This window comes from Oncorhynchus nerka, linkage group LG14, assembly GCF_034236695.1.
Source record: "Oncorhynchus nerka isolate Pitt River linkage group LG14, Oner_Uvic_2.0, whole genome shotgun sequence".
Classification (NCBI taxonomy): domain Eukaryota; kingdom Metazoa; phylum Chordata; class Actinopteri; order Salmoniformes; family Salmonidae; genus Oncorhynchus; species Oncorhynchus nerka.
Window position 1 is genome coordinate 86,128,035 of NC_088409.1, and position 19,222 is coordinate 86,147,256.

General features: G+C 47.4%; 1 protein-coding gene across 1 annotated transcript in view; it reads right to left on the reverse strand.

Annotated features, from left to right (window-relative positions):
- The window catches only part of LOC115115523 (roundabout homolog 2-like), a 392,283-nt gene that overhangs the window by 68,715 nt on the left and 304,346 nt on the right, over window positions 1-19,222 (reverse strand). Inside the window, 8 exon segments of the mRNA XM_065000507.1 lie at window positions 48-146; window positions 149-218; window positions 365-489; window positions 9,397-9,628; window positions 15,651-15,772; window positions 18,179-18,345; window positions 18,439-18,604; window positions 18,770-18,851. Of these exon segments, the coding sequence (XP_064856579.1) occupies window positions 48-146; window positions 149-218; window positions 365-489; window positions 9,397-9,628; window positions 15,651-15,772; window positions 18,179-18,345; window positions 18,439-18,604; window positions 18,770-18,851 (1,063 nt within the window).

Below are 19,222 nucleotides of genomic sequence, written 5' to 3' on the forward strand. Positions count from 1 at the left end.
CCTTTCGTGTGTTTCCCTTCCCATTCCACTCCCCCTGGGTCTCTTACCAATGACAATAGGTTGAGGTTCACTCTTGACCCCCACCCCTGCACTGGTGCTGGCAGCCACCTCCACCCGATACAGCACCCCCACTTGAAGCCCCCCACAACCACCGACCGGATGGCTGCATCCACTGTCTTATTCACGTGGAAGCGTGTCTCATTCCCTAGGCACCAGATCTGAGTAAAGGAAGAGAGACAGAGGAAGAGAGAGCATAATATCCTGTCACAGTGGTGTCAGGTAGAGTATTATATTGATTCTGATGGCCTCTCAGTAAGCCAGAGTCATCAGGTTACATCCAGTCTATCATCTCACAGTAACCTGCCTTGTACTCCTGGATGATGCCGTTCTGGTGTTCTGAAGGAGGGGGGTCCCAGGAGATGCTGATGGAGGTGCTGTTCTGGTTGCCCACCGTCAGGACTGTAACCTGCAGGGGAGGGGCACTGGGAGCTGGGGTTCAGGGGAGGCAGATGTGGGGCGGAGAAAACAATAGATTGTCAGGGTAGAGGAAGAGGGGGAGAGCATTCCATTCTCCGTTACACACACAACCTCACAAACACGCACACATGCACACACACACATCATCTTTATTGTGAGGAGTGTGTGTAGTTGTTAGCAGGTGGAAGACACAGGTGCTGTGGGGAGAGCAGCAGCTCATTAGAAGGGGATTTACATGGAGAACAGGGAGGTTTGACACGGCTCTCTTTAACATTTCACTATGATTAAATATCCCAGGCCTGCCTGCGCCTGCTTCAACACAGAGGGATTTACACACAGAATAGTGCTATTGATTTTCAGAGTAACACCCAGGCAGTCAGTCAAGCTAAGACTCCTCCATTGACTCAGCCAGGGTGACATGTGGGTCAACAGGCTCATAGGAGGAGCCTTACAGCAGTGCAGCCATACATGAGGAACATTTGAAGAAATGTCTTTTGAGGAGAATTGAAACATGGGGTAAACATATTGACTGGTTTCATCGCTCAGCCAGGTGGAACTAAAGCCAGTGGGGTAGAGAGCAGGGGGAGGCTCTAAAGTGAGGCACAGCTCTATAGATGAGGTGTGTACATGGCCTGAGAGACCAGGGCCCACAGCAGACATCAGCTCCTGAGAGACAGGGCCCACAGCAGACACCAGCTCCTGAGAGACAGAGTCCACAGCAGATCTGAGAGACAGAGAGGCACCAGCTCTGAGAGACAGATGAGACACCAGCTCCTGAGAGACAGACACAGGCCTGAGAGACCAGGCCCACAGCAGACACCAGCTCCTGAGAGACAGAGCCCACAGCAGACACCAGCCCCTGAGAGACAGAACCCAGAGCCCACAGCAGACACCAGCCCATGGGAGACAGAGCCCACAGCAGACACCAGCCCCTGAGAGACAGAGTCCACAGCAGACACCAGACCCTGAGAGACAGAGACCAGAGCACACAGCAGACACCAGCCCATGAGAGACAGAGCCCACAGCAGACACCAGCCCATGAGAGACAGAGTCCACAGCAGACACCAGACCCTGAGAGACAGAGACCAGAGCACACAGCAGACACCAGCCCGTGAGAGACAGAGACCAGAGCCCACAGCAGACACCAGCCCATGAGAGACAGAGACCAAAGCCCACAGCAGACACCAACCCATGAGAGACAGAGCCCACAGCAGACACCAGCCCATGGGAGACAGAGACCAGAGCCCACAGCAGACACCAGCCCATGGGAGACACAGACCAAAGCCCACAGCAGACACCAGCCCATGAGAGACAAAGACCAGAGCCCACAGCAGACACCAGCCCCTGAGAGACAGAGAACAGAGCCCACAGCAGACACCAGCTCATGAGAGACAGAGCCCACAGCAGACACCAGCCTCGGGTTTCAGAACTCACATCACTGTCATTTCATAGAAATTCTCCTCCGGCTGACGACCGAGTGCCGGCCAAATGAATACATAACAATGAAGCAAACTGAAAATAACATTAAAAAAAGAAAAAAAAATCTCCTTTCTGTCTCGACTGGCAGGGCAGCCACGCCACAGCAGAATGCTGACAGGTCATTTACTCTGTGGCTGCCTCTCTCTCACCTCCCCCAGCTAGCCCCCACTCTAAAACAGCATTTACTATGTGACTCTCTCTCACCTCCCCCAGCTAGCCCCCACTCTAAAACAGCATTTACTCTGTGCCTCTCTCTCACCTCCCCCAGCTAGCCCCCACTCTAAAACAGTATTTACTCTGTGCCTCTCTCTCACCTCCCCCAGCTAGCCCCCACCCTAAAACAGCATGTACTCTGTGCCTCTCTCTCACCTCCCCCAGCTAGCCCCCACTCTAAAACAGCATTTACTCTGTGCCTCTCTCTCACCTCCCCCAGCTAGCCCCCACCCTAAAACAGCATGTACTCTGTGCCTCTCTCTCACCTCCCCCAGCTAGCCCCCACTCTAAAACAGCATTTACTCTGTGCCTCTCTCTCACCTCCCCAGCTAGCCCCCACCCTAAAACAGCATTTACTCTGTGCCTCTCTCTCACCTCCCCCAGCTAGCCCCCACTCTAAAACAGCATGTGTCAAGCTACCGACCTACTGCAGTCATACTGCTACACTGAACACCAAAACACCAAGCGAGGACCAGGCATGGAGGAAGAAGACAAATGGCTCCAATACCGGACACCATGTTAGAAATCCACCACCAGCCCATCTCCCATCATGCTTAGAGGCCTCCGCCGCCCTCCGCAGCTGTGTTAGATTACACAGAGGTGACAGAACGCAACATCGCAGAGCAGCAGCCATCAGGGACAATGTCGTTCAAAGTTAATGTTATGAATGATTTAGCAGCTTATTATTATGCATATTTGCGCTAAACAATCCACATTTTTCATTAGGAGCAGTGCTGGCTGCTGTAATAGAGCCATTAGCCCATTGATGTATGGCTGGCAGGAATGTGACCTGCTGTCTCTCACACACACACACACACACACACACACACACACACACACACACACACACACATACACACACACACACACACACACACACACACACACACACTGCAGCACACACTACAGCACACATCCCTCCCATTCTAAGCAGTAGAGTGCTAATCTAAGCCTCAGAGCCATTTAGATAAGCAGCAACTCATTTTCTATGCTGGGAACAGGCAGGCAGCAGGAGGTAGATACTGTTGGCCTCCTGCCCCCACTGACTACTGGTTCAACTCTCCCCCAGAACCAGGCAGGCTGGCTGGGTTGTTTAACATACTAGATGGCCTCTCTGGTCCCTTCTGAGGCAATCTGTCAGTGGACTTCATATCACTGGAATGTGTTCAAGAGTGTGTTCTATTCATAGAATGTGTTCTATTTATCATCCCCTTGGCTTGACTGTCTGCCTCCACTCTCCCCTCTCCAGATGGACCAGAGAGAAGAAGAAATGGAACATAAATCTTGACTCTCCCCTCTCCAGATGGACCAGAGAGAAGAAGAAATGGAACATAAAGGTTGACTCTCCCCTCTCCAGATGGACCAGAGAGAAGAAGAAATGGAACATAAAGCTTGACTCTCCCCTCTGCAGATGGACCAGAGAGAAGAAGAAATGGAACATAAAGGTTGACTCTCCCCTCTCCAGATGGACCAGAGAGAAGAAGAAATGGAACATAAAGGTTGACTCTCCCCTCTCCAGATGGACAAGAGAGAAGAAGAAATGGAACATAAAGGTTGACTCTCCCCTCTCCAGAAGGACCAGAGAGAAGAAGAAATGGAACATAAAGGTTGACAATCCCCTCTGCAGAAGGACCAGAGAGAAGAAGAAATGGAACATAAAGGTTGACAATCCCCTCTGCAGATGGACCAGAGAGAATAAGAAATGGAACATAAAGGTTGACTCTCCCCTCTCCAGATGGACCAGAGAGAAGAAGAAATGGAACATAAAGGTTGACTCTCCCCTCTCCAGATGGACCAGAGAGAAGAAGAAATGGAACATAAAGGTAGACTCTCCCCTCTCCAGATGGACCAGAGAGAAGAAGAAATGGAACATAAAGCTTGACTCTCTCCTCTCCAGATGGACTAGAGAGAAGAAGAAAGATAAAAGGGATGACGAAAAGGAGTAGCAAAGTGAAAGACATACAGTAAGGTAGAGTCATGGAGTGGTGAGTCGTATCCCATCATCCTCCTGGTGGAGATGCTCTGGGGATGGGATACTCCAATAATGTTAGCTAATAATCACTCTCCAAACCCATGGCCGCACAGTGTCTGTCCCATGGCCTCACAGTGTCTGTCCCATGGCCTCACAGTGTCTGTCCCATGGCCTCACAGTGTCTGTCCCATGGCCTCTTAGTGTCTGTCCCATGGCCTCACAGTGTCTGTCCCATGGCCTCACAGTGTCTGTCCCATGGCCTCACAGTGTCTGTCCCATGGCCTCACAGTGTCTGTCCCATGGCCTCACAGTGTCTGTCCCATGGCCTCACAGTGTCTGTCCCATGGCCTTACAGTGTCTGTCCCATGGCCTCACAGTGTCTGTCCCATGGCCTCTTAGTGTCTGTCCCATGGCCTCACAGTGTCTGTCCCATGGCCTCACAGTGTCTGTCCCATGGCCTCACAGTGTCTGTCCCATGGCCTCACAGTGTCTGTCCCATGGCCTCACAGTGTCTGTCCCATGGCCTCACAGTGTCTGTCCCATGGCCTCTTAGTGTCTGTCCCATGGCCTCACAGTGTTTGTCCCATGGCCTCACAGTGTCTGTCCCATGGCCTCACAGTGTGTGTGTGTGTGTGTGTGTGTGTGTGTGTGTGTGTGTGTGTGTGTGTGTGTGTGTGTGTGTGTTGTGTGTGTGTGTGTGTGTGTGTGTGTGTGTGTGTGTGTGTGTGTGTGTGTGTGTGTGTGTGTGTGTGTGTGTGTGTGTGTGTGTGTGTGTGTGTGTGTGTGGAGTGTGAGATGAGGCAGTACATAGCACTGCAGCATACAGGGACTGGTCACAGGAGACAGGGCCCCTCCACTGAGGGAAGTAAATGGGCCTGTCACAGCAGCCAGATCTGAACGCTCTCCTCTCTGCCCAGAACTGAATATGGAGGTATAGGGAAAGGAAGGAAGGCCTGAATATGGAGGTATAGGGAAAGGAAGGAAGGCCTGAATATGGAGGTATAGGGAAAGGAAGGAAGGCCTGAATATGGAGGTATAGGGAAAGGAAGGAAGGCCTGAATATGGAGGTATAGGGAAAGGAAGGCCTGAATATGGAGGTATAGGGAAAGGAAGGCCTGAATATGGAGGTATAGGGAAAGGAAGGAAGGCCTGAATATGGAGGTATAGGGAAAGGAAGGCCTGAATATGGAGGTATAGGGAAAGGAAGGAAGGCCTGAATATGGAGGTATAGGGAAAGGAAGGAAGGCCTGAATATGGAGGTATAGGGAAAGGAAGGCCTGAATATGGAGGTATAGGGAAAGGAAGGCCTGAATATGGAGGTATAGGGAAAGGAAGGAAGGCCTGAATATGGAGGTATAGGGAAAGGAAGGCCTGAATATGGAGGTATAGGGAAAGGAAGGAAGGCCTGAATATGGAGGTATAGGGAAAGGAAGGAAGGCCTGAATATGGAGGTATAGGGAAAGGAAGGCCTGAATATGGAGGTATAGGGAAAGGAAGGCCTGAATATGGAGGTATAGGGAAAGGAAGGAAGGCCTGAATATGGAGGTATAGGGAAAGGAAGGCCTGAATATGGAGATATAGGGAAAGGAAGGAAGGCCTGAATATGGAGGTATAGGGAAAGGAAGGAAGGCCTGAATATGGAGGTATAGGGAAAGGAAGGGAGGGGGGACATAGTCGTGGAGTATCTGTTTGTGTTTATGTTGGTCTGCACATGTTTGTCTACCCTACTACTCACCTTCACCACATGAATCAGTACAGCATGTACAGCTATAGAACTGTCCATATGTAACAGCATGTACAGCTATAGAACTGTCCATATGTAACAGCATGTACAGCGATAGAACTGTCCATATGTAACAGCATGTACAGCTATAGAACAGTCCATATGTAACAGCATGTACAGCTATATAACTGTCCATATGTAACAGCATGTACAGCTATAGAACTGTCCATATGTAACAGCATGTACAGCGATAGAACTGTCCATATGTAACAGCATGTACAGCTATAGAACTGTCCATATGTAACAGCATGTACAGCTATAGAACTGTCCATATGCACCAGCATGTACAGCTATAGAACTGTCCATATGTAACAGCATGTACAGCTATAGAACTGTCCATATGTAACAGCATGTACAGCTATAGAACTGTCCATATGTAACAGCATGTACAGCTATAGAACTGTCCATATGTAACAGCATGTACAGCTATAGAACTGTCCATATGTAACAGCATGTACAGCTATAGAACTGTCCATATATAACAGCATGTACAGCTATAGAACTGTCCATATGTAACAGCATGTACAGCTATAGAACTGTCCATATGTAACAGCATTACAGCTATAGAACTGTCCATATGTAACAACAGCATGTCCATATGTAACAGCATGTACAGCTATAGAACTGTCCATATGTAACAGCATGTACAGCTATAGAACTGTCCATATGTAACAGCATGTACAGCTTTAGAACTGTCCATATGTAAAAGCATGTACAGCTATAGAACAGTCCATATGTAACAGCATGTACAGCTATAGAACTGTCCATATGTAACAGCATGTACAGCTATAGAACTGTCCATATGTAACAGCATGTACAGCTATAGAACTGTCCATATGTAACAGCATGTACAGCTATAGAACTGTCCATATGTAACAGCATGTACAGCTATAGAACTGTCCATATGTAACAGCATGTACAGCTATAGAACTGTCCATATGTAACAGCATGTACAGCTATAGAACTGTCCATATGTAACAGCATGTACAGCTATAGAACTGTCCATATGTAACAGCATGTACAGCTATAGAACTGTCCATATGTAACAGCATGTACAGCTATAGAACTGTCCATATGTAACAGCATGTACAGCTATAGAACTGTCCATATGTAACAGCATGTACAGCTATAGAACTATCCATATGTAACAGCATGTACATATAGAACTGTCCATATGTAACAGCATGTACAGCTATAGAACTGTCCATATGTAACAGCATGTACAGCTATAGAACTGTCCATATGTAACAGCATGTACAGCTATAGAACTGTCCATATCTAACAGCATGTACAGCTATAGAACTGTCCATATGTAACAGCATGTACAGCTATAGAACTGTCCATATGTAACAGCATGTACAGCTATAGAACTGTCCATATGTAACAGCATGTACAGCTATAGAACTGTCCATATGTAACAGCATGTACAGCTATAGAACTGTCCATATGTAACAGCATGTACAGCTATAGAACTGTCCATATGTAACAGCATGTACAGCTATAGAACTATCCATATGTAACAGCATGTACAGCTATAGAACTGTCCATATGTAACAGCATGTACAGCTTTAGAACTGTCCATATGTAACAGCATGTACAGCTATAGAACTGTCCATATGTAACAGCATGTACAGCTATAGAACTGTCCATATGTAACAGCATGTACAGCTATAGAACTGTCCATATGTAACAGCATGTACAGCTATAGAACTGTCCATATGTAACAGCATGTACAGCTATAGAACTGTCCATATGTAACAGCATGTACAGCTATAGAACTGTCCATATGTAACAGCATGTACAGCTATAGAACTGTCCATATGTAACAGCATGTACAGCTATAGAACTGTCCATATGTAACAGCATGTACAGCTATAGAACTATCCATATGTAACAGCATGTACAGCTATAGAACTGTCCATATGTAACAGCATGTACAGCTTTAGAACTGTCCATATGTAACAGCATGTACAGCTATAGAACAGTCCATATGTAACAGCATGTACAGCTATAGAACAGTCCATATGTAACAGCATTTACAGCTATAGAACTGTCCATATGTAACAGCATGTACAGCTTTAGAACTGTCCATATGTAACAGCATGTACAGCTTTAGAACTGTCCATATGTAACAGCATGTACAGCTATAGAACTGTCCATATGTAACAGCATGTACAGCTATAGAACTGTCCATATGTAACAGCATGTACAGCTATAGAACTGTCCATATGTAACAGCATGTACAGCTATAGAACTGTCCATATGTAACAGCATGTACAGCTTTAGAACTGTCCATATGTAACAGCATGTACAGCTATAGAACTGTCCATATGTAACAGCATGTACAGCTATAGAACAGTCCATATGTAACAGCATGTACAGCTATAGAACTGTCCATATGTAACAGCATGTACAGCTATAGAACTGTCCATATGTAACAGCATGTACAGCTATAGAACAATCCATATGTAACAGCATGTACAGCTATAGAACTGTCCATATGTAACAGCATGACCAGCTATAGAACTGTCCATATGTAACAGCATGTACAGCTATAGAACTGTCCATATGTAACAGCATGTACAGCGATAGAACTGTCCATATGTAACAGCATGTACAGCTATAGAACTGTCCATATGTAACAGCATGTACAGCTATAGAACAGTCCATATGTAACAGCATGTACAGCTATAGAACTGTCCATATGTAACAGCATGTACAGCTATAGAAATGTCCATATGTAACAGCATGTACAGCTATAGAACAGTCCATATGTAACAGCATGTACAGCTATAGAACTGTCCATATGTAACAGCATGACCAGCTATAGAACTGTCCATATGTAACAGCATGTACAGCTATAGAACTGTCCATATGTAACAGCATGTACAGCGATAGAACTGTCCATATGTAACAGCATGTACAGCTATAGAACTGTCCATATCATCTGTCTTTCCCCAGTATAACAGGTCATGACGTGAAACCCAGATCTACTCAATTAGAAGTGGGAAGGTATTGAGGATCCCGCAGGTTCTGTGTGTGTGTGTGGGGGTGTGTGTGTGTGTGGGTGCGTGTATCAGTGTGAAGCATGTCTCTCTCTGGCCCTGTCATTTCCTGTCAGAGTCAGGCTGCGGGCGACAGCTCCGCCTCCCAGCAGGAAGTGAGCGAGCGCTGGGTCCAATCATATCTCAGCTCATGGTTGCAGGGTGATGGATGAGAAGTGGGCTAACAGAAACACCACCAATCATAAACAATCAAGCAAAAAGTTCAGGAAACTACACAGTGGCAGGCAGGAACACACACTATCCCCACAATGTCACAGCAGGAGACAGTTATTGTGAGCGACATTTTAGATATCATAACAATTGTGCGCCCTACAGGAAACATGTCAAACAGTCATCTCAAATCTGTGTGGATAGAAACCACTTGGACGGAGGAAAATGTTCATGAAATAACATGGTGAATTCTTTACCTTCCTCTGTGGTGCGAGCCGACCTGGACTCACTGTCCATGCCCTGGAACTCATTGAAGTAGGGCCGGACCTTGATCTCATAGACAATGCCTTTCTTGAGGTTGGAGAGGACCACACTGCGCTCAGAGGGGACCTTCACATCCTGGGTCTGCCAGGGTCCTGGGGAAAACATGCCAGATGTCTGCCTGTACAGAACTCTGTATCCCTGGATGAACTGAGACTGACGGTCCACCTGGGACAAAGACATGGGGAGAAGAGGGGTTAGCTTCACTCCCCTGTACAGGGTTCCTAGGAAATAAAACACATCTTCTCTTCAGATAGGACAGAGTTAAGAGGAAATAGATAAGGATCATATAGACAACTCCCCTCCAAGTCTCCGACCACTACCTTGTATCCTTTTCCCTCTCGCTCTCATCCAACACTTCCCACACTGCCCCTACTCGGATGGTATCGCGCCGTCCCAACCTTCGCTCTCTCTCCCCCGCTACTCTCTCCTCTTCCATCCTATCATCTCTTCCCTCTGCTCAAACCTTCTCCAACCTATCTCCTGATTCTGCCTCCTCGACGCTCCTCTCCTCCCTTTCTGCATCCTTTGACTCTCTATGTCCCCTATCCTCCAGGCCGGCTCGGTCCTCCCCTCCCGCTCCGTGGCTCGACGACTCATTGCGAGCTCACAGAACAGGGCTCCGGGCAGCCGAGCGGAAATGGAGGAAAACTCGCCTCCCTGCGGACCTGGCATCCTTTCACTCCCTCCTCTCTACATTTTCCTCTTCTGTCTCTGCTGCTAAAGCCACTTTCTACCACTCTAAATTCCAAGCATCTGCCTCTAACCCTAGGAAGCTCTTTGCCACCTTCTCCTCCCTCCTGAATCCTCCTCCCCCTCCCCCTTCTCCCTCTCTGCAGATGACTTCGTCAACCATTTTGAAAAGAAGGTCGACGACATCCGATCCTCGTTTGCTAAGTCAAACGACACCGCTGGTTCTGCTCACACTGCCCTACCCTGTGCTCTGACCTCTTTCTCCCCTCTCTCTCCAGATGAAATCTCGCGTCTTGTGACGGCCGGCCGCCCAACAACCTGCCCGCTTGACCCTATCCCCTCCTCTCTTCTCCAGACCATTTCCGGAGACCTTCTCCCTTACCTCACCTCGCTCATCAACTCATCCCTGACCGCTGGCTACGTCCCTTCCGTCTTCAAGAGAGCGAGAGTTGCACCCCCTTCTGAAAAAACCTACACTCGATCCCTCCGATGTCAACAACTACAGACCAGTATCCCTTCTTTCTTTTCTCTCCAAAACTCTTGAACGTGCCGTCCTTGGCCAGCTCTCCCGCTATCTCTCTCAGAATGACCTTCTTGATCCAAATCAGTCAGGTTTCAAGACTAGTCATTCAACTGAGACTGCTCTTCTCTGTATCACGGAGGCGCTCCGCACTGCTAAAGCTAACTCTCTCTCCTCTGCTCTCACCCTTCTAGACCTATCGGCTGCCTTCGATACTGTGAACCATCAGATCCTCCTCTCCACCCTCTCCGAGTTGGGCATCTCCGGCGCGGCCCACGCTTGGATTGCGTCCTACCTGACAGGTCGCTCCTACCAGGTGGCGTGGCGAGAATCTGTCTCCTCACCACGTGCTCTCACCACTGGTGTCCCCCAGGGCTCTGTTCTAGGCCCTCTCCTATTCTCGCTATACACCAAGTCACTTGGCTCTGTCATAACCTCACATGGTCTCTCCTATCATTGCTATGCAGACGACACACAATTAATCTTCTCCTTTCCCCCTTCTGATGACCAGGTGGCGAATCGCATCTCTGCATGTCTGGCAGACATATCAGTGTGGATGACGGATCACCACCTCAAGCTGAACCTCGGCAAGACAGAGCTGCTCTTCCTCCCGGGAAGGACTGCCCGTTCCATGATCTCGCCATCACGGTTGACAACTCCATTGTGTCCTCCTCCCAGAGCGCTAAGAACCTTGGCGTGATCCTGGACAACACCCTGTCGTTCTCAACTAACATCAAGGCGGTGGCCCGTTCCTGTAGGTTCATGTTCTACAACATCCGCAGAGTACGACCCTGCCTCACACAGGAAGCGGCGCAGGTCCTAATCCAGGCACTTGTCATCTCCCGTCTGGATTACTGCAACTCGCTGTTGGCTGGGCTCCCTGCCTGTGCCATTAAACCCCTACAACTCATCCAGAATGCCGCAGCCCGTCTGGTGTTCAACCTTCCCAAGTTCTCTCACGTCACCCCGCTCCTCCGCTCTCTCCACTGGCTTCCAGTTGAAGCTCGCATCCGCTACAAGACCATGGTGCTTGCCTACGGAGCTGTGAGGGGAACGGCACCTCAGTACCTCCAGGCTCTGATCAGGCCCTACACCCAAATAAGGGCACTGCGTTCATCCATCTCTGGCCTGCTCGCCTCCCTACCACTGAGGAAGTACAGTTCCCGCGCAGCCCAGTCAAAACTGTTCGCTGCTCTGGCCCCCAATGGTGGAACAAACTCCCTCACGACGCCAGGACAGCGGAGTCAATCACCACCTTCCGGAGACACCTGAAACCCCACCTCTTTCAGGAATACCTAGAATAGGATAAAGTAATCCTTCTCACCCCCCCCCCCCCTTACTAGATTTAGATGCACTATTGTAAAGTGGCTGTTCCACTGGATGTCTTAAGGTGAACGCACCAATTTGTAAGTCGCTCTGGATAAGAGCGTCTGCTAAATGACTTAAATGTAAATGTAAATGTAATCATGGCCATAGGTGTGCAGCACAGTACTCAGACACCAGAGTACATGAAACAATGTTGTTCAACAGATGTACGGTTTGGCCGGGGTAGGCCATCATTGTAAATAAGAATTTGTCCTTAAAACCTATTAAGGATCGGACCCTTTTTTTCTTCCAATTTTCGCATAAAATAACATATCCAAATCTAAAGGCCATACTGTAGTTTTCCAGCCCAGTCAAAATTTAGATTTTGACCACTAGATGGCAGCAGTGTACGTGCAACGTTTTAGACTGATCCAATGAACCATTGCATTTATGTTCAAGATTTTGTATCAATACTGCCCAAATGTTCCTAATTGGTTTATTAATTGCTTTTAAAGTTCATAACTGTGCACTCTCCTCAAACAATAGCATGATATTATTTCACTGTAATAGCTACTGTAAATTGGACAGTGCTGTTAGATTAAGAAGCTTTCTGACCATATCAGATATGTCTGTGTCCTGGGAAATGTTCTTGTTACTTACAACCTCATGCTAATCGCATTAGCCTACGTTAGCTCAACCGCCCCGAGGGGGACCCACCAATCCTGAGGTTAAGTGACTTATAATAATAAAATGAAAAAATGATCCTCCCTCAGACTACACAGACCGACAAAGAATTAGAGAACAAACCACATTTTGATAAACTCCCATATCTACTTGGTGAAATACCACAGCGTGTCATCACAGCAGCAAGATTTGTGACCTGTTGCCACAAGAAAAGGGCAAATAGTAACAACAAATTCAATCCATATTTATGTTTACTTATTTTCCCTTTTGTACTTTAACTATTTTCACTTAATATGACATTTGAAATGTCTGTATTCTTTTGGACCTTTTGTGAGTGTAATGTTTACTGTTAATATTTGTTGTTGTTTATTTCACTTTTGTTTATTAGCTATTTCACTTGCTTTAGCAATGTAAGCATACGTTTCCCATGCCAATAAAGACCCTTAAATTGAAATTGAGCTGAGAGAGAGAGAGACGAGAAACACGGAATGACCTCCCTCTCTCTCTCTCAGCACACTGAGCACACAGCACCAAGGCCCTCCATACATAGGCTTTAAGGAGCACAGCTATAAAAGCCCTACATATGCACGTCTCACTTGTATTGTAAGTACCAACTAGTGAAACCTAAGGCAGGGTCCCACAAGGCCTAGGACAAACATGTGAGTGTGAAGTGATCGGCTGTTGACTGTCATCCAACCCAGGGGAACTCTGGGAGAAGAATACACACCTGGGACAATGTAGACAAATCTGTCCAATTGAGGTGACAGACAGAGAGCCCAGAGGTGCGATAGTGCTCTCCCAGTCGATAAGGGTCCTTGGTTCTAAACTTGGGCCCATTTAGCCAGAGAGAGAAAAGTTGAATTTATGCAGAGGAAGGGGGGCATAACTCACAGTAATGGCTTGTTAACAGTGGGAGAAGTGAACGGGCCTTTCAAGTGGGATATTAAGCAGCTGTTTCAGCCTGTGTAGCCGGAGTAAATCAGCACAATGGATTCTGGGCTAGCGTGGTGTGTAACTTTCATTAATGGAATGATTTGGGAGTATAAAAGCTCTTCCGAGGCCGCACTATGTTTACTGAATGGGCCCTGATTGATTAGGTGGCGGTGTTCTGTGTTGATTGTACACACACTCATAAAGAAAAGCTTTAGTATTAAATTAGCCTGTTAGTCTGGGGGTAAGAACTTATTATTGGGGGGGGGGTCAATAAACATGTCACAGGGAAAACTGCTAATGTGGTTCATTTAGAAATGAAAGCAGCCACCCCATGTCACCCAATGACATCCCCATGAATACCAGATATGGACTGATTTATAGTGAAGCAGAACATATCAACTGGGGCTAGTTAACGGAGGATGGAAGACCAACGAGGAAATAAAGTCATCCTTCAGGAAGAAGAGAGTGCATGTTTAAATGTCATGGTCTAATTGGGAGGTCTGACTGAAAGTTACTACTGCTGCATACCCTCAGACCATAAGTTACTACTGCTACAAACCCTCAGACTGTAAGTTACTACTGCTGCATACCCTCAGACCATTAGTTACTACTGCTGCATACCCTCAGCCTGTAAGTTACTACTGCTGCATACCCTCAGACTGTAAGTTACTACTGCTGCATACCCTCAGCCTGTAAGTTACTACTGCTGCATACCCTCAGCCTGTAAGTTACTACTGCTGCATACCCTCAGACTGTAAGTTACTACTGCTGCATACCCTCAGACTGTAAGTTACTACTGCTGCATACCCTCAGACTGTAAGTTACTACTGCTGCAAACCCTCAGCCTGTAAGTTACTACTGCTGCAAACCCTCAGCATGTAAGTTACTACTGCTGCATACCCTCAGCCTGTAAGTTACTACTGCTGCATACCCTCAGACTGTAAGTTACTACTGCTGCATACCCTCAGCCTGTAAGTTACTACTGCTGCATACCCTCAGACTGTAAGTTACTACTGCTGCAAACCCTCAGACTGTAAGAGGTGTGATTTCTCTCAACGATTCAGCCTCAGTCCAAATCGTGTTTCTAAATGAATTAAACAGTTTCCCTCTGGCACATGTCCGTCCTTATGGTGGGGTCGATACAGACAGACTGTGCAATGTGTGTGTGTGTGTGCGTGCGTGCGTGTGTGTGTGCGTACGTGCGTGTGCGTACGTGCGTGTGGTTGTGTGTGTGTGTGTGCGTATGTGTGTGTGTGTGTGTGCGTGCGTGCGTGTGAGCATGCGTGTGTGTGTGCGTAAGTGCGTGTGCATGTGTGTGCGTGCGTGTGTGCATGCGTGTGTGTGTGCGTACGTGCGTGTGGTTGTGTGTGTGTGTGTGTGTGTGTGTGTGTGTGTGTGTGTGTGTGTGTGTGTGTGTGTGTGTGTGTGTGTGTGCGTGCGGTTGGTAGGTAAGCTGGTTTGAGCTACACTCCAGAGAGGGAAGACCACAAACATGCCAAATATACACAATTAATGCACTTGTTTCTATGCAAAGCCTTTGTCTTAATTCAAAATGAACCGAAGATAGATGGAAGATTGATGGGAGCAGATGTCCCTGACACCTCTTTTGATGTTCGCTGTAGCTGTAAGAAACCATTTGTCAACTGTTTGATGTTCGCTTACATGAAGAGTCAGCAACTATAATGTATCAAAGCTGTAGGGTCTTAGGATTTATTTGACTCGTATTTTCTTACATGAAAACACCAATAGGAGCCCTGAGGAACACCTTGCCAGCTTCAAAGAGTCAACATTCCTTTCATATCAACTCTAATGTACTGAAGGTTGGAAAATCAAAGACATAAAACAGCCCTGAGCATGCTGAGTTGCTTAAGTCAATTTTCGAGAATGAGGTTGGTGTAAATTAAAATAGATTTCCCATATTTAATCTTATACAGCAGAATAAAGGAACACACAGACACCTGGCAGAGCCGAATAGCAATAACTAACTGCAAAGTCTGCTGAATGGTTACGTCTGTGACAGGCAGGTGGATTGTCCAATCACAGTGTGACACTTACCGTCCAAGTGACCTGAATGGTGGTGGGGCTCAGGACGACCGGGTTGTGCAGACGAACTATGACCTCCCCCAGCTCTTTCTGCACATGCCTGTGGTCCACTCCCTGGGCTGGAGGACTGATGTCTGGAGGGAGGGAGGGAGGGAGGGGGGGGGGGGGGGGGAAGAGAGAGAGAGAGAGGGAGAGAGAGAGCGAGAGAGAGAGAGAGAGAGAGGGGGGTATGAGAGAGAGAGAGAGAGAGAGAGAGAGAGGGAGAAGGGGAGAGACAGAGAGAGAGGGGAGAGAGAGAGAGAGAGAGTGTGAGAGAGTGTGAGAGAGAGATGGGGTAGAGAGAGAGGGGGGGTTGAGAGAGAGGGTAGAGAGAGAGAGGGATAGAGAGAAAGGAAGAGGGAGAGAGAGTGCGAGAGAGAGAGGGGGGAAGAGAGAGGGAGAGAGAGAGGGAGGGGTAGAGAGAGAGAGAGAGAGTGAGAGGAAGAGAGAGAGAGAAGGGTAGAGAGAGAGGGGTAGAGAGAGAGATAAAGAGAAAAATAGAGAGAGAGCAAGAGAGAGAGCAAGATAACTTTCAGTCCTACTCAGTTTTCAAAGCCACGGTTCCCTCCATTCCTTACAATGAGTCCATCATAAGTGGTTTTGTTGAGAGAACGGATGAATAGACCAATCAGACTCCACAAAGGTGTCAACACTCTGTGCTCATGACTTCTTTTGAAAAGAAGGAACTTCATCTGCATTAGAATGACCTCATTTCAGTTTTAATAAATAACTCATCTGGATTTTAGAAAAGAAAGAGATAACTGGAGCTGTTAAGAAACCTTCTCCTCTCTGCTGTCACTGAAGCCCAGCCAGAGAAGAACTACCACATCAGCGACTGAACTCTGAACACATGAATGAATGACAGTCTGACACTTTTTTCCACCACAGTTCAGACTTCATTCACATTTGCATGTGTTTTCAGTCAAAATCAAATCAAAACCCCCAGTGAAATGCATGAGATTCTCAGTGTGGTTAAAGAGAAGACACAATCATGACAACTGACCTATGTTGGTCCTATTTACTGAGGGGAAACAATTATTCACAAGATGAAATCATATTTCAAAACATACCCAATGAAAATGCCAATAAAGTCATGGATCAGAGTGGTAATAGAGGACGACAGGCCAAAAAGCAGTTAAGGAGACATGAAAAATCAATTCATGTTCAGTGACTGCCATTGTCAATAACCTCTGTGCAGCAAAACAAAGCCAACAGTAAATAAAGAGAGATGTACTGCTATTCTAATGGACTCCCTCCCTCTATGCACAACCAAATAGTGGCCTGCAATTGGTGAATATTTAGTGTAAAGGTTGCGTGGAGTGGACTTATCAAATGAACACAATAAGGAGACTGAGGTCTGTACCGAACCTTCATCTAATCTTCTTGGAGTTTGGAGGCAGTCATTTTCTCCAGTTATTGTCATTAACATAGCAGGGATCTAACTCACTTAGGCCTTCCCAAAGTTCACATGCTTATTTTACATAAATGCCTGACTGTAGCCTTAACAGATAGAGAGTTTGACCTCTGGAAGTTGTTGCAGTGGCTATCTCAGTAGAACGTTACTGTCCAGTCCGCACGGTACCGTGCTGAGAGGGCCTGATGACTATCTCAGTAGAACGTTACTGTCCAGTCCACACGGTACCGTGCTGAGAGGGCCTGATGACTATCTCAGTAGAACGTTACTGTCCAGTCCACACAGTACCGTGCTGAGAGGGCCTGATGACTATCTCAGTAGAACGTTACTGTCCAGTCCACACGGTACCGTGCTGAGAGGGCCTGATGACTATCTCAGTAGAACGTTACTGTCCAGTCCACACGGTACCGTGCTGAGAGGGCCTGATGACTATCTCAGTAGAACGTTACTGTCCAGTCCACACGGTACCGTGCTGAGAGGGCCTGATAACTATCTCAGTAGAACGTTACTGTCCAGTCCACACGGTGCCGTGCTGAGAGGGCCTGATGACTATCTCAGTAGAACGTTACTGTCCAGTCCACACGGTACCGTGCTGAGAGGGCCTGATGACTATCTCAGTAGAACGTTACTGTCCAGTCCACACGGTGCCGTGCTGAGAGGGCCTGATAACTATCTCAGTAGAACGTTACTGTCCAGTCCACACGGTACCGTGCTGAGAGGGCCTGATAACTATCTCAGTAGAACGTTACTGTCCAGTCCACACGGTACCGTGCTGAGAGGGCCTGATGACTATCTCAGTAGAACGTTACTGTCCAGTCCACACGGTGCCGTGCTGAGAGGGCCTGATGACTATCTCAGTAGAACGTTACTGTCCAGTCCACACGGTACCGTGCTGAGAGGGCCTGATAACTATCTCCGTGGAACGCGATGACCTTTTCCCAATCGAAAGCTGCACCAGTCACTGTGAAGAGGAGTCTAAATTGGACATTTTATGATATGGGAAAATGAATACCAGAATCCTTACAGCAATATTCAAGAAAATAGCTATTCTACTGTGCCATGCAGTGATATCCAGGTAGATATATACCTTGTGTCCTGACGGGCTCTGACATGGGGCTGGGGTCACTGAGGCCCTGGGTGTTGACCGCCCGTACCATGAACAGGTAGATGGTGTTGGGGCGCAGTCCTTTGACCGTGTACTGCGTGGTCTTCACGTGGTCCGCAACCGTCTGCCAACTGTTGCTCACCGACTGGCTGCAATGGGACAATGACAAGGATATCACAAATGTGCTACTGCAATAATTAAGAAGCAATACAAAGGTGAAAAGAGGAAATCTCTCAACTAACCTGAAGGCTTCGATGACAAAAGAGGAGATGGGCGTGGCCCCAGCCAGGCCGGGTTGCCAAGACAATGAGACGCTGTTCTTGGTGACGTCAGTGACCTGGGGTTTGGAGGGAGGGCCAGGGAGCTCATTGTCATCCCGGTTCTTAATGACCATCACCCCAGCTTGGTCTGCAAGAGAAAGAGAACAGGATCTATTGTTAAATGGGAGGATGAAGAGGAATGAATAAATAACTATTCCCAGAAAGTCATATGTATGAATACAGTATGTATGGTATACTGAGCATGTATGTGTGTTTACTACAACAACATGAAGACATGTTCACTGTGCCATACCTTTGACCTCCAGGAAGGCGCTCCATGATGTCTCTCCACTGGAGCTGGCAGCCACACAGGTGTAGATCCCAGAGTCAGAGAGCTGGGATAGAACGTATACATACAGCACATCAACCACCTGACCACAACCCACTTAGAAACATCTTCACAATGACTAGATATTAGTATGGATCTCCACAGCTGCTTGATCAGATTATTATTCATGGGTCGTAGTTCATGGGTCATAGTTGTTGTTCTCAATCCATGTGAGGGGTCCATCTCTGAGATCACAACAGTGTGCCATGTGAGGGGTCCATATCTGAGGTCACAACAGTGTGCCATGTGAGGGGTCCATCTCTGAGATCACAACAGTGTGCCATGTGAGGGGTTCATCTCTGAGATCACAACAGTGTGCCAAGGGGTCCATCTCTGAGGTCACAACAGTGTGCCAAGGGGTCCATCTCTGAGGTCACA